Source organism: Zophobas morio, unplaced genomic scaffold (assembly GCF_036711695.1).
Source record: "Zophobas morio isolate AGI-343-1 ecotype UQ-CSIRO unplaced genomic scaffold, CSIRO_AGI_Zmor_V1 ptg000108l, whole genome shotgun sequence".
In the NCBI taxonomy this organism is placed as follows: domain Eukaryota; kingdom Metazoa; phylum Arthropoda; class Insecta; order Coleoptera; family Tenebrionidae; genus Zophobas; species Zophobas morio.
Window position 1 is genome coordinate 378,595 of NW_026972213.1, and position 26,550 is coordinate 405,144.

Below are 26,550 nucleotides of genomic sequence, written 5' to 3' on the forward strand. Positions count from 1 at the left end.
CACTGTTTATTAAAATAACACCTTACTTCCACAGAGCAAAAGAGACTAATTACTCTGAAACACCACTTCGATTATTTCAACATACTTATATATTTACAATTAACTTATAAGACATTACTAAAAAGATTGCAGTTTGCTAATTGACTTTATTTATGTTTTACATCGCATTTCTACAATTACATGGAGATGAAGTCTGATTTTGAGTTTTCAGAGATAGGGGGATTCGCCAACTAACAGGAAAAATTCAAAAGGGAAAGTGTCGTTTCTATTAAACAACAGTAAAAATGTCAAGTGAATTTTCAAAAAACTATACTTATACTACCACTGAAAATTTCCCTAAAATTTAGTACTGCCTGATTCAGAATTCTTATTATACTTCTCTTTATAAAAGAATCCTACATGATTAACATGATCTTTCGTTGTCAGTGTTCATTATTTAAAAGAATCAGTTCTAGTAGCAAGTAAAAATGTGATATTTATTTTCAAAGGTAATTAATTTAGTGTTTTTGGTGTTGGTATTTTTAATAAACAAATAATTTACAAAACTACCCGACAAATACTGATTAGTCTAGTAAATAAACTAGCGTGCTTTATAAATTTGTTATTTGTGATTTACAAATACTTTTGACTTGACGCATGCGGGTTATTGGAAATCAATCACAACATTTATTTAAACAAAAATTATTAAATGAACCTGAAAACGGAGCTCTTACATGTACGCAGAAGTTATTATGTTTGGAAGGCGACCATAATTCTGTCTTAAGTAAAATTTTTGGCTAGAAACGGAGAGAATGACCTTGTTATTTTGCTTAAAATATCATAGAATTTGAAAATGTTGTATACATTTTTTGTAAACGAAAAATTATATTGATTAAACAAATAAATTAAAGCATAGAGTTAATTTCGATCTAATTAATTTTTAAAACTTTAATTATTATCTTTTTCGTTCTTGCCTGAATTTGTGAGCTAAAAGCTTTATTTTGTTTGGTTATTTGATACCATATTAAACAACATAAAATGAAAGGCTTGTGATACATTTCACTAATGGACTTAAACAACCTTAATAAATATTTGATGTGCATACCTTTTTAGAGGGACCCTTTTAATAATAATAATCCAAGTGTCATAAATAATGCATTTTTGGTGTGTCAACTGAACAGAATTTTTAACGACACATAATTTCAGTTCTTACAGCAAATACGTATTATTTTATTAGTAGTATAAGTGACGGAATATGGATATTTAAGCGCTGAGCGACGACGAGGTCTATAAATCCATGCGGCTTACATAAAGTTACCTCTATACATAAAATATAATTTTTAAACTGGAACTGAGTATTACTATTAAATAAGCACAGCATAACTTTTTAATTTTAACCGTAGATTTTGCCTGTTTTTGAGTGTTTCATACGTTCTTAGAACTCGTAAGTTATTTTATAAATTATGACTGACGGAGATCTTGAATGCCGTCACTCCGCCGGAAGTTTCAGCAGCAGCAGGAGCAGCGTTGGAAAATCTATTACATAGTTTCTAAATCGCGAGCAGTTTACGAGCCTCTTATCAACGGTTTTTAAAATATTGCGAGGAAAGAAACATAAAAAATTCTCCCGTAATGTACCACTGAGTTATTTTGCGGAATAAGCAAATGTATATGCAACGAAAAGTTTCTCATTGTGGAGGCACTTATTCAGTGGTGAGACCACTGCTTCGTATTAGGCAGAAAATGGACCATTTGTAAAAGCATGAACGGGAAAATAATAGGGCTATAAAATCAGCTGTTCTGACTAAGAATTAGTTCGTCACATTTTTAACACAGACACTCAATGAAAAATATCTGAAAACTAAAGTAATTATACTCAAAGTATTTTACTCATCTGGAAAAAAGCACGTGTTTCCCATTTGTCCTATTTTTGGGAATTGTCAGAACATAGAACATGAAACCACAGGATATTGAAGATCATGGTTCCATTATTGACGTAAACATTCTTGATTATAAATTATGTAAGAAAATATTATACATGCATATGTAAATTCGTTCCAGGTATATAGAAAATACCCTTACAACTAGCTAATATATCTGAAGAACGTTTTGTTTTTTAATGTGTCAACGGAAAGTGCATTCGAGATGTGAAGCAGATTGGAAGCGTAGTAAAGGAAGTGGTTATAGTTTTACAAACTTCTCAGTGTGGAAGAATTCACTGGTCACTGCTCAAGACGGATCTCGGTACACAACTGGACTTTCAATTTTACTTTCAGTAAATAATAACATTTAATAAACTTATATCTGACTTGATATGTAACTCGAGTCATAACAGCTGGCAAGTATATACAGTTTTGGTCCTTCGACACCACCCAAAATTAATATCATATGAACGATTTGTCAACAGTGTACTTAATTCAAGTGACACCGGACACGGGATTCTTGGAGCAGCTCGATATTTCAATTTTTCTTATGAACCTTTTTCTCAATACATATAGTTTGGTCCCAGAATATTAAGTACGTGTTGTCAAGTTCTGCTACCAAAGTTTTGTTTTCAAAGTTTGATAAACTAGCAAGAGACTGCGACTTAAACTTCAGAAAAGTTTATTGTTCGAACGATGTGCGACTGTCTACTGTTTTATAAATAAATAGTAATTAATTTTTATTAATAGATTTGTAACTAACTAAAAATGCTTTTTGTTTGTTAGTAGAGTTTTATCTCTATTTAAAAGAAATCCTGAAATTGAAAACATGATATTTGTCTTTATAATTTACAGTAAAAGAATTACTTATCCTGGACGATTATTTTGCGTGAGCACCCTCATCAGGCAGATAATAGGAGGGGCTTCATATTAAATCTAGCTTGACGAAGGTAGATCCATTTAATTAGGGCCGTCACTTCTCTTCATAAGAAAAACGAGAAAACCATTACTTTTAGCATAAATTTATTTATTCATTAAATTTTCACGGCACCTTAATGTATACCTTCCTCGCAGCAGCGAGTTACTGTTATGGCTCCAGCTGACAACTTAAACCGGGTTATCCTTAACGCGCCCACCGGAGATGTCGTTGAATTTCAAATTTGCGGAACAAGACGGATATGTAGAATCCTCCAAAAGATGCTGTGAAGACCCGATAGTGGAATTGTTAAAGGCATTTTTATCTTGTTGCAGGCGTTAGGCAGTCACGCTCCCATTGTGCCGACGAAGATTCTTGGTGATCCCGTCGAACTTGACAGACACTTGATCGAAAATGGATATGCAGAAACTTCAAGTCATCATCCTCCGTCCTCTTTTTCGTCACCGTTTATTTACACAGCAAGCCAGCACTCGAGCTATCAGTTGCACGTGAGTATCTGAAGTTGTTGGATAAGTTTTAGTAATAAAATCGGAATGACGCAATAAAAATTTCCAAACCTGCAAATTGTTACGCATTTTCATTTCCGGAACTTGCTGGTTATCGTGGTCATCCGCAATAAAAGCTGTCCTTTTGACTATAAAATTTAAATTGCGTTGGTTCCGGAAGACGTGTTGTTTTGGAGGGAAACATTTTCATGTTTTATAGGTACTTCGTATCTGTATAAAAAGATATTTATTGTCTCTGTTTAGGTGTTGCGTTAAACTTTCAAAAAGGGAATGGAAGAGTTATCGATTGTTCACGAGGATTTTATGTTTTGGTATAGGAAGACATTAATTGTTGTCAAACTGAATTGCTGCTGTCGTAAATCTTAAAGCTTTGCCTACAGCACACATTTGAATACCATTTCAACGTCTAAAAAAATTCCAAACTAAGCAATAAAACTAGGATCACAATAGCAGCCACTTCAAACTAAGTACACAGATTTCTGTAGTCCGTGGGAACTTACCAACACCAAAGCTTACACACAGAACCCGACCCACAAAAAATTCCACGATCGAGACAGTTATTGCTTATCTCAATACGTGAAGGTAAAAAACTGAAACTTGGGGTTTGGCAAATTATGCCTACGAATAAAATTTTTTATCCAAATTGACCCCATGAGCGTATATGCTCAATCTAAATATAATTGATGTGTGAATTTAGCCACTAATTTTCATTCGTTGTCGGTGTCTGATGCACGATCTTGAAGTTTTCATCCCCTCGGAACAGTGAAAGCAATGACGTTCACCTTACCCATAGCTGGGGTAATTTGAATTTGGCAACAGGTACACAATATGGATTTGTGTAAAACATATTTAAACTTACCCGATTCATTTAACGCATTATTCCAACGGAAAATTGTAACCGTTACAACTTACCATAAGTGTTTAAATTGTTCACTTTTCAATTTTTATTTTACACATGTCAAACAAATGGGGAAGATGTTGGAAGTTGAGGTATTCCTGTGTCTTGAAAAAAAGTGGAAAGTTAAAACTAATATAATTTTACAAATGTATCGATTAATTATTATTAAACCAGTTTGAATATGAAGTTCCGTTAAATCAGATCGTCAGTCAAGTTGAGTGAACTTTAAGTTGGAACTGAGACACTTTTTCATTAATTTATAAAACTGTGTCGTTTTCAGAAGTGATACCCTAAATTGCAAGTTCCCACAAAATACTTAACAAGTTGATGTTTATGACGGCAACAGGTATAAAACGATATGTTTTACTGAGATTACAATGAAACTTTTAGTAACAAAGAAACATTAGGACTCATATTTTATCACCCACTTTATCTACAAAGTGTTGGATGAAACATTTCTACAAATCATTGTTTTTGTTTTGTGTTCAGTAATGTTTTTGTCTAATTACTCATTTCAACACTGCGTAATGGTGCTTACAAATATTTTATGAAAATATCAACAGATTCAGAAAAATACTCTATTTTATTCATTTTCTGGACTAAGCAGAGCAAAAAGTGTTAAAACAAATCATATCTACTTTATGATTTATAGAGACGTAAACAAAAGTATGGTCTTTGTTATGGTATCAATGAATAGAATACAACACTTAAACTTTATGGTAGTAGTTGTTTACAGTTACAGTGCAATTATGAGAAGTTAAAGTGGGTACATTTACCTTAGTTTCATCACTATGTGCTGAATAGTTTGTAATAATCCGATTATAATTTGACGTCGATGCCTCGTTGTTAAAGTTATTGGAGGTGGACGGACCGGACTCTGTGTTAATTATACAAGCAGATTTTAATGCCGAATTTGTTATTGTTTTATTTTTATTTTCCGACGTTGAAAGGTTATTATTTACTGCACTTGCAATAATATTTACCACTGAACTAAATCGAAATTGAAACGTCAAAATTGACATTACTACAAATATAACACACGGTGTTGGGAATTGTGTATAAGGAGATCCATACGTGACTTGATATATGTGTGTTAAGTTGAGTTTATAGGATAGGAGTAGAAAAAATATACAGGGTGTTAGTAAATGCTTGCAACAAACTTTCAGAGCAAACGCATTACAAGAAAAATGACGGAATGCCAATTTTTCAATAATACATTGCATTATTTAAATGTGCATTGTTACATAGCAACATTAGGAATAGCAATCCGCTTTCTACCTATCGAGGGAATCGTTAAAAAAAAAGCAGTGTTGATTTGTTATCAAGTTACACCAACATTGTTCGGGTTGTTGAATGCCAAAATATGGCATAGAACAATATGTAGATATGCATTTTGTTTATGGGGAGGGTGGACAATCCTATAGTTGGAGCAAGACGATATGCTGAACGTTTTCCTAGGCGTGAAACCTTTTCTGCTGGGGATAAAAGGTTGCGGGATCAGTTTTACCTAAAAATCAGGAGCTCGGACGAGGTCGAGATGCAGATATGGTCAATGTTCAAAAGCAAATTATCAATCGTGTTGAAGAAGACCCGTCAGCTAGTACGCATGAAATTGCTGGAGAAGTAGGGGTTAGTCACTGGACTGTGTGGAGAACGCTACGAGAATCTGTTTTGTACCCGTACCACCTCCAGCGGGTCCAGAGTTTAGGTCCAAACGATTTCATTCCTAGACAAAACTTTTGCGGATGGATAGTGAACAACAATAATGAAACTTCCCGATTTATTTCTCCCATACTGATGACAGATGAACGCTGTTTTGCTAAGGATGGAATACTTAATTTTCATAATACTCACCGCTGGGCAGATGTCAATCCTGACGCGATTTACGAGACGCATTTTCAACATCGTTTTTCAGTAAACAGGCCACTGTTATTGGGATATGTACCTTTGAACATTCGACGAAGAATGTACTTTATGCACGATGGTGCTCCTGCGCATTTTAGTTTACATATGCGACAATTTTTTACGAATGTTCGTGGTGAGATATGGATTGGAAGAGGTGGCCCTATCGCTTGGTCACCCCATTCTCCAGATCTTAACAGTTGTGACTACTATTAATGGGGTTATATGAAATCAATGATTTATCGAACTCCAGTTACTAATTTAGAACATTTAGAAGCAAGAGTTATGATGGCCGCAGACCGGATTATTATTATTATTATTAATTAAAGAGGGTCACCAATAGGATCGAACCCAATTAAGGAGCCCTAACAAAACTAAAAAAAAAAAAAAAAAAAATAAAAATATAATAAATAAAATAATTATTCTTAACGAGAAACAGAGACCACAGGAAAACCGCCAAAAGAATTATAACAAAGCTCTAAACCCTATTAGATATTACGAGCGCTTAACCGCTAAAAACATACTCGTATATTTTTCTATTTCTTCTCGTCAATTAGTCTCTTGGTAATATTTGCACAAATTCTTTCTTAACTTAAATTTAGAATCGAAATGAATGTCTAGTTCTGGGATGTCTTTTAGTAATGTGTTATATAAACGCTGTATCCAACTTAACGGAGAGTTTGCCAGGAGATTTGTGCGGGATGTTTCAGGATAAAATAGCTCTAAATTTCTGGATCCAATAAGATGTGCTCTAAACATAATTGCTTGTAGTAAGTTAGGACTAACTGATGTACCATTAACTAGTGACCATAAAAACAATATTCCCATTATTTTCCTGCGATATTCTAAAGAGTGTAGTTGAAATCTGTTCAGAAACTTCCCTTGGGGAAGACCACGGATTGGATAGACACCGTCTAGGCGATATACAATGCATTTCAGAAAACGCCGTTGTACGTTCTCAAGTACACTTATACCAGTTTGTGTTACTGGATTCCATATGATGGAAGCATGCTCTAATTTAGATCGTACCAATGTCTGAATAAAGGGTTGTCTCATAATTTAAAAAAAGCTTTGACGAACGAATTACTAAACCAAGTGCCTTGTAGGCTTTAGTAATAATGTTATCAATATGCTTATTAAATGTCAATGATTTATCAAAAGTAACCGCAAGATCCTCAACAAACTCTGGTCTTTCAATAACGTGAAATCGAGCACTATAACTAAAATTGAGTAGCGTCTTCTTCTTAGAAAAGCTCATTATGTGACATTTTGTTCGATTTATTTTCATGTTGTCCGAACACCACTCAAGGACTCTTGTGATATTATTTTGTAAGTGAAGACAGAATAGTTTTAAATTGTCAGCATAGACGACAAAATTAACATCAATTACTGTGTGGACGTCGTTAATAAATATGTATATTAAAAAGTAGAGGCCCTAGGACAGACCCCTGAGGAACGCCAGATTTTTGGTGATAATAATTTGAAGTGTGATAATGACATTGAACGTACTGAAAGCGATTTGACAGATAGGAGGCCAAGAGATCAAGCAGGGAGTGACAAAATCCAAATGAAGAGAGTTTCTTTAAAAGTATATTATGATCCAATCTGTCAAAAGCCTTTTCCAAATCAATATAAAGCACGCCCATTTGACTGGACTTATCTAAAACTCTACATATAGTCTGTGTAACACTAGCAAGATTAGTTAATGTTGGTCGCCCATGTACAAAGCCATGTTGATTATCGGTGACTCGGATTCAACCGATTTACTTATTCTTATGAATATAATTGTCTCAAGGACTTTCGAAAAATTCCTTATAACAGAAATACGCCCATAGTTAGAAATATTAGACTTATCTTCTTTTTTCAAGATGGGAATAACTTTAGAAATCTTTTTTGAACAAAGTTTTTAACTTATAAAATACAGTTCTTGTATTTCTTAATAAACTATGTATTCTACCTTTTTTTTTGCAAAGCAAAGGTAGAATACAAATTTATTAAAAGATAACTACTGGACCATCGAAAAATAAAAAGTTAATGTTGGAAGTTGGAGTGCTAGGTAGTGTTTAACACCAATTTTTATCTGATTTTTTGAGAATACTTCAACTTGTTACTCTACTTTCTAGGATTTTTTTTTAATTTTCTAATAGTAAAAAAATTCGTAAAAAACAGAACATTTAGTATACGGATAACCATTAAGAATTAACAAAGAAAATACCTTAAGCGTTCTATGATTTAGGTACTCTAAGGGTGCCTTTTGATTATCAATAATGAAATCACTTCCATTGCACAGCAGACATTAAACGACACAGTTTTATAAGATGGCAGGAAACCCGACAGTTATCTTACAAAGGACAAATGAAAGTGTTTATAAAATTGGTTATTCTGTCATTTCAGTAGCACGTGTTCGTTGTTACGGTTCACTTTCGCGAATGTTACTTGCGCCGTGATTGTTTGCTCATCTTGTCCTTGCGCATTTTACCTATAAGCGGTAAATTATTTTGTTGCAATTTTTATAACGGGCGGTATACGATACGATCAAGAAGGGGGGTTAGTTGTCCTACATTCTCAACCGCTCCGCTTCTACATTAATGGACCACATTAGGCGAGCGATCAGACCGGGCTCGTAAATATGGACCGAGGAACTTAGGTCCTACAGAGTCCTCCAAACCTTGGGTAGAGAGCCCTCATATGTTCACCAAACAGTTAACCATAGCCGTTTTTTTTCGAAATCCAACAACAGGAGTCTGTATTAATCAAGTCAAAGGGTACTGGTGAGGATGAAATGATTTATCACGAGTTTAGGTGCCATGAGTTGTCCCTTTTTGCCAGAGTATTAGATCAATTGGGAGCGCTTTTGACTTGAGTTGACGAACTATTTTAACATTTCATTCACCACACTATTGAAAGATAGGTATACTTCCATAATAATCTTTCTAATGTTTTTCCTTTGGGAATTGTTTTCAGGGGAAAGACGTAAAACCCTCTCTTTCTGGCTTGACTGCCGGTCTTCAGAGGCCATCTGTGATGTTTTCTGAGATTTCCGTTAAAACCGGCATTGGTACTCTTAGCGTACGGAAACCGCGTTTATTTTGTTAAACGTCCGAATCGAACATTTTAGAACTTAAAGGTGATTATTATATTGATGTGAATGTGACATTTTTGTAAATTCTTGCCAAACTAGATTTAATTCGTTTCTAAGGAAATAATCATCGTAGTTTCAGAATTTTTATAACTACCTTAGAAAAAAAAGACAACGTCGGCAGTTCTCAAAATGTGGGGACTGATTTTTCGATACGTTTTTTAGAAAAAACAATCAACCTTTAAAAAAATGTTACTAACATTTTTGTTGTTCTCTGATTTAGGAGCCTACCTTCAAATTTGGTTGCAAGCATTTCTTAACACCTTCTACAACATACAAGAATTTTATCTCCGTGTTAGTCCTATAGATCTAGGTATTTCTGACCATCGAGGAATATGGCTGGTGATTGATTTTCCTGTCAATCAATCGACGGAGAAGATTGTTATTTCACGACCCATTACCGAATTTGGAAAATTCTGTCTTTACAAATCCCTGGAGCTAGTTGATTGGAACGTCATCACAAATAACTATTCTGACGCAAACAAAAGTTTTCAAGAACTCATTAATGTGATACAACACAATGTCTTTCTATGTTTCCCTGAAAAATTCGTTAAGGCATCTCATTATAAATCAGTGCGCTGGTATAATTATCGACTCAAAAACATGAAAAATAACCTGCTAAAATTAAACGACCTATTTTCTCTGACTAAATGCACTGACATTAAGGCAGCTAGAAATTTATATCGTAATCTATACCGGGACGCAATTCGTGAGGCCAAAATCACTGCTAACGAAAACTACATAAAACAGGCCCACAATAAAACACAAGCTATGTGGTCTACCATCAATGCAAAACGCAGTGACAAATTAACTAATGTTATCAAAAGTTGTAACAAAAATGTCAATAATTTCAATGTTTTTTTCTGTAACATTACTAGGAATATAACCAGCAAAATACCTCCTTCAAATTATGACCCCTTATTTTTAATGTGTAGTGACTGTAATAGTGATGTATCGTATTTTCAATTCAGGGAAGTATCTTGTGCCGAAGTTCGAGAAGTAATTAATAAATTGAGAAACAGCAAATCTAGAGACGTCTATGGGTTTAGTGTCGAAATAATCAAAACTATCAGAGATATTATTTTATCCCTCCTCACAAAATTAATTAATACTTGTATTAAAACCTGTACCTTCCCTGACTGCCTAAAGGTTGCGAATGTTATCCCAATTCTTAAAAAAGGTGACCCTAGCGACAGTAGTAATTATCGTCCAATATCGCTTCTTCCGATTTTTTCTAAAATTTTGGAAAAAATTCTTATGGTGCAATTGAGTGGCTATTTTGAGAAACATAATTTAATCTGTTCCAATCAGTTTGGCTTCAGGTCCGGATTAAACACATCAAAAGCATTTATAGATCTCGTTGACGAGATCACGGACTGTTTTCACGAAGGTACTTATGCTACAGCATCCTTCTTAGATTTGACCAAGGCCTTCGACTGTGTGTGCCATTCGCTACTACTTCGAAAACTTATTTCTATAATCTGCACCCAGAGAGTGTTCGTCTCATATCATCATATCTTAGAAACAGAATTCAAAAAGTCACTATGGGAGAAACGTCTTCTAGCTATCTTCCTGTTACGTGTGGTGTCCCGCAGGGATCTATATTAGGCCCACTTCTCTTCTTAATTTTTATTAATGACCTCCCGTCTAATTTAACAAATTCGAAAGTTATTTTATACGCCGACGACACCACTATACTAAACAGAGGTGATTTTCTTGAAGAATGTGAAGATAAGAAGTTGGAGGTACAATCGAAAGCTAAACTATGGTTCAACAGCAACAAACTAAGCATGAACACCGACAAATCAGTCAATATGCTTTTCACACTGAACAGAGATAACCCAACAAATTCAAGCTATAGCAAAGACACGGTATTTCTTGGTATTACCATCGATGACCAACTTCTTTGGAAACCTCACGGGGATAAACTGGCAAAAAAACTAAGTAAAAACATCTTTCTACTTCGTCAACTTAGGAAAAATGTATTCCTAAAAACAACATTAGTTGCATACTTTGCCCTTTATCATTCTCTGCTGGAATATGAAATAATAGTGTGGGGACACTCTGTCATTCGTCATAGAATCTTTGCTCTCCAAAGACGAGCCATACGTAGCATAACTGGTCTTGAGTATCGTGCTGACTGCAAATCAGTGTTCGTTTCTCTCAATATTTTAACTCTACCTTCACTGTTTATCTACCACTGCTTAGTTTTCGTCAAAGAACATATAAATAAATTCCCGAATTTCACTGGGTCTCATTTTCATGACACCAGAAATAAAAATAACCTAATTCCCTTCTACACACGTTTAACTAGGGCACAAAGAGGTACAAGATACTTTGCTGTCAAATTTTACAACATTTTACCTACTAACTTCCGAAACCAACCACTAAGTATCTTTAAGAGTAAACTTAAGAGTTTTTTTACAACTAAATGTTTTTACACATTTGATGAATATCTAAAATGTAAAGATTTCAATTGTTTAAATATGTAAGTAGGTAGCCTAAGCAATTAATGACCTGTGTAAAACAATTTGTTTTTAACACCAATAAATTATCAAATAAATCAAATAAAAAAAATTGAAATAATAACGCAGTCCAACAATTTAAAAAAAATCTTGTTACAGGCATTCTGAAAATGTACTCTGAAAGGTTATTTTGTGTTAAAGAACTATCTAATAAGATATTATGCCTACGTCTTCAAAACAATTTTTTTTGGAAATAGTTCATAGGTACATAGATCCAAAACAAGTTTAGGTGTACTATTGTATAATGGGAATAAATATCCAGCACTACCGATTGCATACTCCACGCAAACTGCAGAAACATATGAGAATACTCAACACTTGTTAAACTGTATTAATTACAAAAAGTATTAGCGGAATTTGATAGGCGATTTAAAAATTGTAGCTTTAGTAAGTGGCTTACAATCTGGATACATCAGGCATATGTACTTCTTATGCAAGTGGAATAGAAGAGAGAAAACAATACACTATCATCTGAAAAATTGGCAATTACGTGAAGAATAATGCAGTAGGAGAATATAACGCAGTACATCGACTGTTAGTGGCGCGTCATAAAATTATGCTTTTTGTTCCTAAAATAAAACTACATCGATAAAAATTAAATATTACAGTGAATTTCTGTTTTCATACTATGTATATTTTCTATATTTAGGAATTTTAATTGGGCCTGAAATTCAAACAATGTTGAAGGATCAAACATTCTATGTCTCTTTGAATGAAATATAAAATTTACTCGGGAATCAATTAGCTTAGTGATGAGTGAATTTTTCGGAAACAAACGTTCCACAAATTATGCAGACCATGCTGAAAACAGGATAATGGGACTAAGTAATATGGGCGTATCTATGTTCCTAAAAATACATTTTCTGCAGTCTTATTTATACAAGGTGTTCATTTTTTCTGTTCACGCCTGCATAGGCAACCCATTTTACGTTTCATAAACAGCTTTGATTAATTTTTCTTTTTAGGTAATAATGAACGCAAAGATAGCAATGATCAGAACCAAAATTATGACAAATTATTTCTTTGTTTCCAATGTTATCGAAGACATGCTATTAATATTGGGAAAATGTGACAATATTTTGATTCTGCTGTTCGCCTGTACGCCAAACAATATCCCAATATAAGAACTCCCTCAAATCAAGCGTTTAGAAAACTTGAAAAAACTTTACGAGAATTTGGGCAATTAAAAAAAAACTTGGAAATCGAACTGTAACAACGCCGGATAATGAAACTGCTCCAAATGCAATTGTAGCAGAAAATCCCCACGTGAGTCAAAGACAGATTGCAAAACAAATGGAGATTAATTTGGGTTCGGTTTTCAACATCTTAAAGGCAAACCGATTTCTTCCATACCATTTGACAATTGTCCAACAAACATTTAACAGAACGCGATTTTATCCGACGGTTAGTGTTTTGCGAATCCGTGAGGGCTCAATTACGAGATAATCAAGATTTTTTATTTAACGTTTTGTTTACGGATGAAGCCAGGTTTACCAATAACGGGTGTGTAAACAGGCACAACTCATTATGACCAGCAAAATCCCCATTGGTATCAGGAAAGGCACTTTCAAGAAGTTTTCAAAGATAATGCTTCGTGTGGAATTGTTGGTAACCACGTCATTGGTCCACATTTTTTTGAAGAAAATTTAAACAGAACTATGTATCTAAATTTCTTAAAGAATATTTTACCTGAACTGTTGGAAAACGTAGCGCTAGACATACGAAGAATAATTTGGTTTCAAAATGATGACGCTCCCGCTCATTATCAGAGAGACGTTAGAAACTATTTACACAGAGCGTTTGGACCAAGACTTATTCCTAGAGAAGAAGAGTACGCTTGGCCTGCATGGAACCCTGATCTAAAGCCATTCGATTTTTTTCTTTGGGAGAAGGTGAAAAATGTCGTTGATAGTGTCCCAATCGAAAATAAAAACCACTTACGTGAAAGGATAATAGCGTCATGCACTCTCGAGATGTTAGAGTTCGCAGAAATTTTGAACGTAGGATAGAACTTTGTGAAGATAGGGGAGGCAGGCATTTTGAACATTTATTATAAATTCGTTTTCGTTGTAATCTGATCCATTAATAAATTTGAGTATTCATTTTTTCAATTTTGTCATTATTTGCCATTGACTTCTTTGTCATTTTTTTTCTGTCATTGCTTATTGAAAAAAAAAAATAAATTCGAGGGAGTCTCTGGGGTGTATAATATGTTGCCTATGCAAAACTTGTCAAGCGTGAGCAGATAAAATGAACACCCTGTATTTCTTTACTGATAATCTTGGTGCTGTGTCCGATGAACACGGCGAATGATTTCATCAAGAAATCAAGAGTCGAAGAAAGATTTAAAGGAAAGTTAACAGTATCAATGCTTTCCGAATACATATGGGGCTTACATAAAAAGTTACATCCTTCTACGCATTATAATTAAATAGTGTAAATATTAAGAATAGCCTATTTCTCTCAGAAAATTTCAACCAATCATATTAACGCATCTTATCAAAATCACCTAGCAACGGATGAATATGACCGAGTATTCGATGCATTATGCAAATACTCGGGTATTTGCACGTGTGCTTATAGTGAATATTTTTGACATTCTACAAAAATAAGTATTGACTAAATTACTTTAAAAGTTTACTTATTCGAATAATGAAATACACAGTTATAATCGCTATTAGTTGCAATTTTATCACTTGTAGCTTCCCTTGGCAAATTTTCATCTCTCATTTTTGAAATCAATTTAGTTTGATGTTCTTCTTCCAGTTTAAAGTATGAATTGATTGAGCTCACACTGGTGTGACCTGTCATTTTCGTTATTTGGTGTTCGCCAACAACACTTTTTGCCAAATTTGATACGGCACTGGAACGGTTGGAATGATTTGTCACTTTTATGCGTTTTACATCCATTCTTATCTCCTTTGCGGCAGAAACAGTCCGTTTGGATATAATGTTTTTAAGGATTAGGAGTTAGAAAAAGACGATTTGTAGTGACATTCTTGTTTCGTTTTTCTATTAGTTTGTGAAATAATCTATAGAACGCATACATTTAATTAAAAATTATTGCAAAAAGTAAACTTACCGGACTGGGCATCGATCCGGATTTATTTTGTTTGTCACTAGAAACGTTTTCATTGTCAGCGGCCTAGCTCCTCCTCGTGATGTCTTACTAAATACTGGGTTGTAAATAATACGTGCTGATGGTTGTCCAAAGTTGCCTATTTCTTTTTCACAAAAAGTGGTAAGGCAGTTTTCAGGCGTGTTTTCGTCCTATAAGGCAACCATTTTTTTATGTTCTTCTACGTTGAAACTTGCAGCACAGGTCTTCCGTTTTTACTTGAACAATGTAGCTCCTTTCATTTACTATGTCGAGCATGCCTTGCTGACGTAAATTCAATATCCTTGAGTGGATCAAAAGAAATGCCATATTTTTCGAAGAATTTTTCCTGAACCATTTTTGCTACTCTATTCCATTGGGTCTTAACTACTCCTTCTTTATAATCTTTCCAGTCTTTTTTTTTCATGTTAAATCCGAAATTCTTTAAAATTCTCGCCAAACTTGTTACAGACGTGCTCTCGTTTAAAATTAGCCTCTTGACTTGCAGAATTTATCGAACAAGTTCCACGAACTAATGTATGACTTCTTCGTATTTGCTGAAGTTAGATCTCCAATTTTTGAATCAATTTCCTTTAAGAAATTTTTTCCAAAACGCTGACAAGAAAGTTCACTCATTTTATTCACAAAATAAATTGCAATTTTTGCTTGTTTATTTGCGTTACTATCGGAGATTGTTACTATGAGAAATTTCACAGGCTTGATTTTAAAATTTAATTTGACAACTAATTTAGATTGTCTTTATTCCATGATCATTCTTAACTAGAGTGAATGCAAAATTATGAAATGTCCTTCGAGAATAGTCCTCTTGCATGCCATCCTTGAATATTTTTTCTTGAATATTCTTATTCGGCATGCACTCGGGATATAACTACTGAATATACTGCAACAAAAATGTTGTTAATATATTCTAAATATTAAGTAAAATTAATAAAAAATATGTGTTAAATGAAACATACACTAAAACACTGGTATGATTTTAAAAACGAAATGTTACAAATTACGAGTAAAAAAAAATTCGAATTTATGTATCTCATAAGTAAGAGTTTTAAAGCGTAGTGGTTAAATTCAAAATTATAATACAAAAAAAATATTTTTTTTGTTTAATGATCATTTTTTTTTCTCGAAGTAAAAAAATTGTCCTAACTTTTATTCAGTTATTAAGACTATTTTCTCCATAGACTGGACCATTCTGAATGAACTTTCCTATTTAGTTAAACACATGATAATTTTAAAGTTTCCGTGATTTTGTAATGTTGGTCAAAATGTAGTCTGTAAGTTGATAAAATTCACGTACCACACGTAAGGGTTACTTACCCCCCGAAAAATAACAAATTGTGAAAACTCAGTTTTAAACAGGTTGAGAACATTCTGCAACGTAGTCTGAACATTTACGTTCAACAGTTATAATTGTAACACTTCTTTATACGTGTTTTACGTCATTAATCTGAGAAACCACAACTGCCTCATTAAACACGAAATCCACATTTAAATCCTGGACGGTATAAACCTTCCTCTGTCGCCTGTGAGTTATTGTTGCCCTTTCTTCTAGAACATTAAAAATTAATTATTCTCCTCCTACGACTTTCCGACTACGAGGGTTGGAAGTGGGGCACAGCTCCCGCAAAGAACTGTGGGTGTTTAATATAGATATGTATTAATAATGGGTTTCTACAGTACTTTACCTTAATTATTATTTCTCTAATTTAAACTACACATTGTTGAATTTTTGTGTAGTAGCTAAAATAAATGGCTGGAAGATATTTTCGTACAGCTTCTCAAATCTTGTTTATTAGGAGTAATTATAAAATTTAAATTGGCAAATTATGTTCCTATGGTAATTTCTATATGTTAAAATAAAACTGCAGTTAAAATAACATGATTCTGTCTTGGATTCCCGCTCCTGTTTATGGTTTCTTAGAATAATGCGTTTGTATTAATGTAAAATCAAGTCCTAGATAGCCGAGGAAACCTTAGCAATGCACTGTTTTCTTCAGTATTTCGATGTGTATGGTTGTGAGTGACAGCTCATTTAGAGTTGCTTTGCTAGAATGTTGGTGACGTGATCACAATTTTTTTTAATCGAAACATTCTCTTGAAATATGCGAATAACTGAATTGTACTTCAGGGACGAAGAAAGTTCTGTCGAAATAATCTTCAACCAGTTTTTTTTTTAATATTCTTTTATTGAATTTTAAAATTGATATATTTTTTTATATGACTGATATGTACCTATTTCAAGTTCAAGTATTAATTAAATAATAATAATAATAATAATAATTTTATTGTCCAACAGGTTACCCTAATGACAGGACAAATCTAAATAATTACTTACGTGAATAACCAACATAAAAATTATAACAGTAACAAAAACATAATTCCAAGTATAAACTAATTTGAATAAAATATATCAGCTACATATCTATCTGCACATCGACACATTGTAGTAATTGGCGAACGACGAAGGATATTAGTTCGGGCGGTGGAGATATGAAAGGCAATCAATTTTGTTGTGAATAAGCTTACACAAGAAGTTAGCCGCATGTAGATCCCTTCGAATCATCAAAGAGGACATCTTGTGTCGTTGGAGAAGACTTTCCATCTCAATACCTCTGGCCGGATAATTATTACCATCAATTTTGAACGAAAGGAATTTCAAAAATTTCCTGTGCACTTTATCAAGAAGCATGTGTTGACACATATAAGTATATGCGATACCATATTAGTGAGGCATACTCTAATTTCGAAAGAACATATGCAAAGAAGAGGGATTTAATTACGTCAATGTTGTTGAAAAATTTTGAAGTTCTCATGACAAACCCCAAAGATTTATTTGCATCATTGCAAATGTTGGTAACATGAATATCAAAAGTCAAGCAGCTATCGAAAGTAACTCCTAGATCTTTGATCGATGTTTTTCGTTCTAATGGTGTACCTTCTATTGAATAAGAAAAATCAACGATATTAAGTTTTCGACAATATGAAATGTAGCAACATTTACTAATATTAATAATAAGTCTATTTTGATAGCACCATTCCACGATTTTCATAAGTTCACGTTGTAAAACCTCAGCGTCATAAAGACTTGAGATTTTAGAATAAATTTTAAGATCATCAGCATAAGCTAAAATACTGCAGTTTAAAGATTCCAAAAGGTCATTGATAAATAGACTGAAGAGGAGAGGCCCAAGGTTAGAGCCTTGTGGGACTCCAGACCTTGACAAAAAACGCAAAGAGGTAAAACCATTGTAAAATACATAGTTGTTACGGTTTATTAAGTAAGACTCCATCAGTTTGAGAAGGGGATAGTTAAATCCAAAGTTATTAAGTTTGCCTAACAGAATGTCGTGAGGAAGAACATCAAAGGCTCGGGTAAAGTCAGTATATATTACGTCTATTTGTTCTCGTTTATCAAGTGCAACACTTAGATCTTGAACAAGCACTGCAAGGTTTGTAGATGTAGATCTACCAGTTCTGAATCCATGCTGTCCTAAACTGATATGCGAACGAGTATTATTGTAAATGCAACTATATAATGCCTGTTCAAAAACTTTGGCAAAATTGCTTAGAATGGAAATAGGACGATAGTTCGCTAGTAAAGATGGATCACCCTTTTTAAAAATAGGACTGATTCTTGCAATTTTCCAAAGGTCCGGGAATGTACTTGTTTTAAGTGCCTGGTTAATTATGATAGACAAAGGTTGGGCAAGTGCGTATCTACAATCACGTATCAAAAAACTGGGGACTAAGTCATCACCACATGTTTGCTTGTTGGATAAATTTGACATGATCAGAATTAAATCCTCTATGCTGACGGAAGACATTGAGAAAGAATTTGAAGAAATAGAAGTAGACTCTATGTGCGTAGAGTTGTTAACAGTAAATACATTGGCAAAGGTAGTACCAAATGCATCCACAATATCCTGAGGTTCCGAAAATATATTTTCATTATTGTCTCTTAACTGACCCGGTATTCTAGAAGTGCCATTTTTCAAATGTAGAAAGCTCCATAAAGATGAAGGATCAGATTTGATATTGCTCTGGACATGATCTAGATACAGTTGGTAGGCATTATCCATTTGTTTTTTAACAATAGCTCTTAATCGTTTGAATTCGATGTAGAATTTAGAATCCTTAAATTTAATCCATTTACGCCTGTAACAGTCTTTTGTTTTTATATTCTGCTTAATCTCAGAAGTAATCCAAGGTGGAAATTTCGAAGAGCTAGAGGTTATACGTGGAACAGATGTATCAAATAACTTATAAAGACAAGAATAAAAATCCTCAAGAGCAATATTTACATCTTCCGGACTTTCTAAAAAAGACCAATCCGCGTTGTTGATGTCATGATATAATTTTAAAAAGTTGGCCTTGCGAAAGTTATAACGAAGTTTTTTTGCTAACGGAAACTTAGAAGGGATACTAGGCATAGCAAAATTAAAGTTTAGATGGAGAGCGGGGTGATGCTTATCTTCAGATATTAAAGGTGGTGTGCAGTGGGAAACTAGGGCTGTACTATTTGGATTGGAAAAAATTAGGTCCAACAATCTGTTATTAATATTAGGGATCGAATTAAATTGTGATAGTTGAACAACGCTGCAGAATTGCTTGAGAATTAAGGTTTTATGGCAGTTACTATGGCTATTACTTGAAAAACTAGGAACGTTGAAATCTCCAACGATTATCAAATGTTCATGCATTACCATGACTTCTAAGGCATTAAAAAATAACTCAAAATCATGAACAGAAACATCGGGTGGAACATATAAAACAACAAATAAGAAAATCGTATTTTCGTAAGAGCATTTACAAATGATTACGTCAATGAGCGGTACCAAATCAGTAAGATGTTTGGTATTTATTACCGTATATTTGAATTTATTTGAGAATGCAACTAATACTCCACCTCCTCTAGAGGGACGAACCAATGAAAATTTTCTATCACAACGAATGACACTATAATAAGAAGGAAATATTTCAGAAGTGAGAATGGAATCATGTAGCCGAGTTTCACTAATTGCGATAATGTCAAAAGTCAGATCGCAACAACTGACGTAAAAAGAATGAGATTTGGAAGCAAGTCCACGAACATTTTGGTAATACAGACTTAGTGTTGGATATCTGCTGGACTGATCTAGTTTTCCGACAAGTTTGCAATAATAGTAGGTATGCCATTACGATATTGAATTTTCAAATTTTTTTCACCCTGAGCCAAACGATTGTCAAGTGCTGCCCTTACCGATTTATATGCATTAATTTGCGTGGGAGTACGATCCATTGAGATGTTAATGTGGGACCATTTATCCATTGATTTTAAAGTTTTAAAGTTTTTGATCATACTTGAAACATCTTCAGGACTGGACAATGTAACTTTAATAGGACGCGCTCTATTGACATTTGTTGCATCAAATTTACCAAGACGAACCGGTGGAACAGTTGGCAAGTTAAGTTTTGACTCAGATATAAAATCATTGACAAGAGAACAATTAGCAACATTTTGTTCTTGTTTTGAGATACCGTTAGATTCTTTAACGTTGAAGATAATTATGTTGCATTCACGTTTTTTGCGTTCGGTTATTTCGTTGATAACTTTTTCAGTTTCAATAAACGATGAATCACTGGGTGCAATGGTGGTATTAGCTTTGATAGTATTTTTTAATTGCTGAATTTCGTCTTGTAACATATTTATCATGGAAATTAATTTAGGAATTTGGTGTACACCCTGCTCACACTCTAAACATATGTATTTTAGGCGTCGTGAGGAAGTGGACCTCAAGGCTAAGCATTTTAGATCCTGCTGAGAAAGTTCAGAACAGGCTGTATGGATGGGTTAATAACCACAATCGGTAATAAACTAATAAATAATGTCTTTTCTACTAACAAAAGAATGTAGTAATTTTATATATAAAAATCGCAGTGGTAGAAAGATCGTTCTACACAGTTCGCACGAAGTTTTGATTTACATTTCATTCATTTATATGAATGGCAACATTATCCCTCCTTTCAAGTCGTAAATTTTCATTTTCATGATTGTGAGAAATGAGTATATAAGACTCCAAGCTGGTTGCACATAAGTGTTTTTTTATTATAAAACATAGCAAAGAAAAAGTTTAGGCAATACACCATTCATCCAATACTTTCTTCTTGGGGATTTTATTCTAGTAAAATGAGTTTTTAACCGCTTGTTCGATCCCGATTCAATGTCAATTTTTGTATGTTTTCTAATTTTCCGACATTATTTAAAAAAGATTTCACATTATCGAACTTCAATACTAGGGCAAAAGATTAGCAGTTAAGCGTCCGTTGGTAAAAGTGCCTTGAATATGTTAGAAAAGTCAATAACTTTATAAATAACTATAATGTGTATCAATTATATCGTATGTCTTTAGTATTTCTATATTTTATGTTTTGCTGCAGCCCTTATATTTTCACCGAACGCTAACCGGCTCGGGTCACTAACCCTGCTATTGTACCGTCCAACCTCTCATAATCATGTCATAAAATTTTACTGGATACAAAAATAACGTTCTGTCTATTAGTTTCTGTGGCTGGCCTCCCATCTAATTGCCTAATTCACCTAATTTACTGAAACACGTAACAAAAACCCCGCCGGAAACTTGTTTGAAAATCTGAAAAACAAAAGTTTCCAGATGAGCTGTCTGTTATTTCTGTTTTTTTTTTGCCACATCCTGGTGCGGGTCGATGAAACCGATTTACATACGGGTGGAGTTTAGCGTTCATTCGAACGGATTATAAGCCTGCAAAGCGACCCCTTCGTATCTTGTATGTTAATCAAGACCCCAATTTATCCACCATATAGACACGATTCAGATTTAATTCCGTATCAATTTCAGCCCATTTCTGGAGCCGTCGACGTCGTGAAAAACCCCTTACCCATCGGAGATGTGCCCGCACCGCCGCCACCTTCTACGATGCCCGTCATCACCAACATGCTACCTCTTGACATGGCGCTGCATGAACCCAATTTGCCAGAAACGGAAACTTATTCGGTCGAGTTGAGGAAAGATGATCTAGGTCTGGGAATAACAGTAGCGGGATATGTTTGCGAACGAGGTGGGTATATTGTAGCGGTGGCTCGAGTTGTGGAGCAAATGAGCAATTTGGACTCCAAGAATTTTATGAAAAACGATATGTTAAATGTTTTAAGTTATCAAGTAATATTTTCAAGTGTGCGCAAGAGAATCAAAATGATGAGCTATATTCTATCTCTACTGTAAAATTTGATGTGGGTAGCGTGAAAGATGATTGTTTTGTTATGCAAGTTACGTTTGGGTAAAACGAGATGTATTATTAGTAAACAGGTCAAACGATTTTATGATGTTCGACCTTAATTTTGTTAGTCTTCTCATCTGAACATTTCTTTATCTAACTAGGTAGTACTGCACCGCGATTTCGCCTCCTATTTTTCATTCTAGTTGGTGGTACAAACATGAAACAACAACAGTTCTTGCTCCAGCGGATTAAGCAACACAGTGCATGTACGGAAAACACACGTAATTCTAATAATATGGCGTGAGCCTACAAATCATGCGGATGATTGCTATTCATTTAATTCCAATGACATGACATGAGCCTACAAATCATGCGGGCGATTGCTATTTTCGTTGCGTCAGCATTGTTCGATTTTCAACAAAAAATTAAAAGAAAATTACTTATCCGTCCAGAAATTGTCTCACGAGCTTTTTCACGATGTCAATTTACCTGTTCCGAGACCTTCAACTTACATATTACCTTGTGAAGATCAAACGGATTACGAAAGTTGTTCTTTGTTTGAAGACGGTAGTCATGATATCCTTGAAGGTATTTTTATTATCCAAAAAAACTGCTTGCTTTCCGATTAAAAGAAAAATCTTCGGAAGAGCGAAGATTGTAAGTCTTTGGAATAGTCGTTCAACAAAGAACTATTTATTAAACGTACATGGAAAACAAGAAAATACAGGTATTTCTTTCACCCTTGTTGGCAATCCAAGTTAATCAATATCAAATATTGTGTCAAAGTCGTGGTCGAAAAGCTTTGATTAATTCATTAAAAATTAAAAAAAAGTTACACTTCTGTATGAACTTTGACTAAAACAGAACCTGCGGCTGGGAACAATTTAAATGCGTATGTTCAAACTTCCTAGGCAAAAAGAAATTTCCAGATGTAAAGAGTGTTATCGAGAAACTTTTAAGTGCCTATCAAAAAATGGATTGTTGGATGCCACTCAAACTTTGTTTTCTACATTCACATCTACATTTATTCTCTGAAAATCTTGGTAAAGTCAGTGACGTGCAAGGAGAAAAATTTCACCAAGACATTAAAACTGTGGTCGATCGATATCTGCATGCTGTTGTCATGAAGCACTGGACACCGTACATCGGAGATACATCCAATATTGTCACTCTTGAGTGCTAACTATTTACTTAAGTCTTTTTTTTTACAGGCAAAAGCTGGCTGATTCTGTTACATTATAGAGTATCTCTGTGTGAAACATGTTTATACTTTTTGTTGTATTTCATTCTGGCATTTGGCTAAGCCGAAACATATACTAGATTCAAAAATTTTGATGTTCTTGATTTGTAAGTCTTCAAATAAGTATATTTTTGAGAAAAAAGTGACCATGTCAAATTCTTGTTCTTATATTGTATAATTTTCTTATTATAAATATTTTGAAAAACAAATACGTACCGGAAAAAATGTGAAAGCAGATTCATAATCAGAAAAAATTAGATTAGGAACATGCATTTTCATTTCTGATTATTACAAGAAGTTTCATTTTGTAAACCAGTGTAATTTACTCTAACGGGAATTAAATTTCGTGCGAAAGAATCGTAAGGCACGGACAGAATTTAAGTGATGAGCTAAGTTCTTCGATCCACCACTTGCCCATAAAATTTACTTTGTACTTACAAGTTGTGGAGAGCATAAAATTAGGCAGCAATACGACTACGCTGAGCAGGATTCAAGTCATGCTTCCGCTGTTTATTGCTGAATTTTGTGTGGGATTAGTGAAGTAAACGTCCTTTTCACGCCCCGAGTGCATTTTAATACAATTTAACAAATAAAATGTTCGTAAGTGCTCGACAAATCGATATAAGTTTAAAATAATTAATTCCCATTAAAGTTATTGACACTATTCCTGTGACTTTAAAGATGCTTCTTTCCGTGTACACGAATCGCTACAAACTTTAAAACATTTCCTTAATGTACCAATTTTTAGAAAAAGTAATATTTAAAATGCTTAATTTTATAAACTTCTTACAGATTTTGTCACGCAGTAAGTAAATTACAAGGCGGCAACTTTTTAGTAGTTGGCTAAGATTATTTGAATTTACGAGATAAGTTGCAGGAATGCTATATTCTGCAACTTATATAAGCAAGACTGATATGACAACAATGCAGTTACAATATAAATTGTAGGGCACATTTACCTACATCTAATTTTTTAACGCAGCTCTACCGACTTAAATAGTAGTTTCCAAAATTTTCGTACTAATGATTTTGTGACTACTTCAGAATTTATTTTATATATATAAGGTATTTATATTTATATTTTCCAATTTTATTTTTTTTATAATTGTTTTAATAAATTTTGGTTTGTGATAGTCTTAAAGTACATTCAAGATTCCACGGCATTTGTTCGGATATAACGTGTCTTATAAAATCGTCAATAGCTTTGGGGGACCATGGTTTTCGTATTGTATGAGCCAAAAATGTGAAGAAAACATGAAATTAGTACCTGCTGTGCTATTAGTGGTTTTGATTTTGTATTTATTTTTAAAGGATTTATTTAAATGAATTTAGTTTTGTATTCACATTTCTAGAATTTATTTAATTTTTTATTTTATTTGAATTCTAAGAAATGAATTTATCTATGACTTTACAGAATTTATTAATTAATTAGAATCAAATAGCTAGTTCTTTATCAGAGTTTGGTGGTATGTTCATTTTTATCTATAGATAGTGACTATTTTGCATTGTTTGTGCATAAAGATATTTTTGAAGACATTTACGGAGCATTAATTTATTTATAACTGGTAATATGTCCCTCAATAAATTAAGAACTCCCTGTTTATGTGGATTGTAAAAACATACATCAAATGAGACATTTCCCAATAAATCTACAATTACAAAACACTGTTCAACATCAGCCTGCTAAAACAACGCCCACAACAAAGTCTAAAACATCTGAAGATTACGTATAGGTAAAAGTAGATGAAATAACAGATCGTTGTAAATGTAATTTTCGGTATTTTGAATCCTCAGATTCCATATAAACCTCTACCGAATTTCGTAATGTGATAAAATGCCGAGGAAATTTGTGAAACCGGTTAACAAAGCTATTCTTAAAGTGTCAAGTTATTGGGTAGAAAATCTGTTACTTGCTATGTCTGATCCTGTAGCGGTCATGTTGAAAACTAGCTTGTCTTACTGATGTATTTTGTGGCCTTTGTAATCTAATCCTGCGAGAACTTCCAAAGTTAAGGCTTATTTTCGAATTTTTCTACAAAAAGAGGCACGGCCAAATTTGTCTTGTAATTATTCGATGGGAAAGTTGTTCAGAAGATATACTTTTTCACTCAAAATTTTATAATAATTCGAGATTTTCTGCAGAGTTGTCAGAAGATGTAATAAACTAGTAAGCATTAAGGGAGTGTATATATCTTTCACGCAAAACTGTGTCATTAAAATGGCATTTGTATATAAATATGAATTGTGTATAAAAATCTAATGTAAATCACAATGGATTTTTTTTGCTGAGGAAATGATTTATCTGGAAATGATAATTTGGCTCACTTTTTTTTAAATCTTGTAACAAGTACCTACTTGTAATCTCGAAAGGTATTGTTGTAAATAAGAGGAGTTTGGGGCTCCTGGTTGTGGCTGTTCTCCTACCCACGACGGTGATTCTATTCTATTGCAAGCACTGCCGCACAGCACTACTCCATCAGGAACATGCCGTACGAACAGGCCGTTACGGTCGCAAACTCGTGGTTGGGTCCCGGCTATGGACAGAAGCCGACAGCGTTACGTCATCCCGCCAGCTCAACAAGGAACCGCGCACTCCGCTTCCGCTACGTGTTTCTGTGTTTTTCAACCTCAATTCCTATGACTCTGATATTAAACTACAACTGAACGAGTATTAAGTTTCAAAAAGAGCAATAAACAACATTTAAATTCGCCATACACTCTCGTGAAATATGATGAAAATATTAATCATCAAAATATTTACATGAAAAAAAAAACAGCAAAAATTTATAGAAACAAAAAAACATCTGGTGAAATAAAACTTGCAGACAAAAATATTAAGTGAGGTTAGGAGCTGCATGAATATTTACGTTGAATTTAAATTATGCAGCAAAAAACATTACTGAAGCGAAAATTGTGGGGTAGAGAAAAATTGTATACGGTGAAAAATATTGCAAAGCTAACAAACTTAAATGAGATTCATATTTTGTGTACATTCGAGTTATTGTTCAAATTTTAAAAAGTAAAGTTATTCAGCTGTATTTTGGGCCATTGTTATACATTCTCCCAAACAAACACATAAACAAAAAACATAGCAGACAGTCTGGAGGTCCAAAATGGCGTCGGACCAAAGCGTCGTTCCAAAAAAATATGCGTC

The 26,550-nt window shown here is 33.8% G+C and overlaps 1 protein-coding gene across 6 annotated transcripts in view; it reads left to right on the top strand.

Moving 5' to 3' along the window:
* The window catches only part of LOC135144640 (inaD-like protein), a 501,533-nt gene that overhangs the window by 175,033 nt on the left and 299,950 nt on the right, over positions 1 to 26,550 (top strand). For all 6 annotated transcript variants that reach the window (XR_010283205.1, XR_010283206.1, XR_010283204.1 and 3 more), the window contains exons 5-6: positions 3,153 to 3,326; positions 21,778 to 21,997. Coding sequence is in view for 3 of the 6 variants with exons in the window: in XM_064076688.1 (XP_063932758.1) it covers positions 3,153 to 3,326; positions 21,778 to 21,997 (394 nt within the window). In the remaining 3 variants the exon portion in view is untranslated. The remainder of the gene's footprint in view (positions 1 to 3,152; positions 3,327 to 21,777; positions 21,998 to 26,550) is intronic.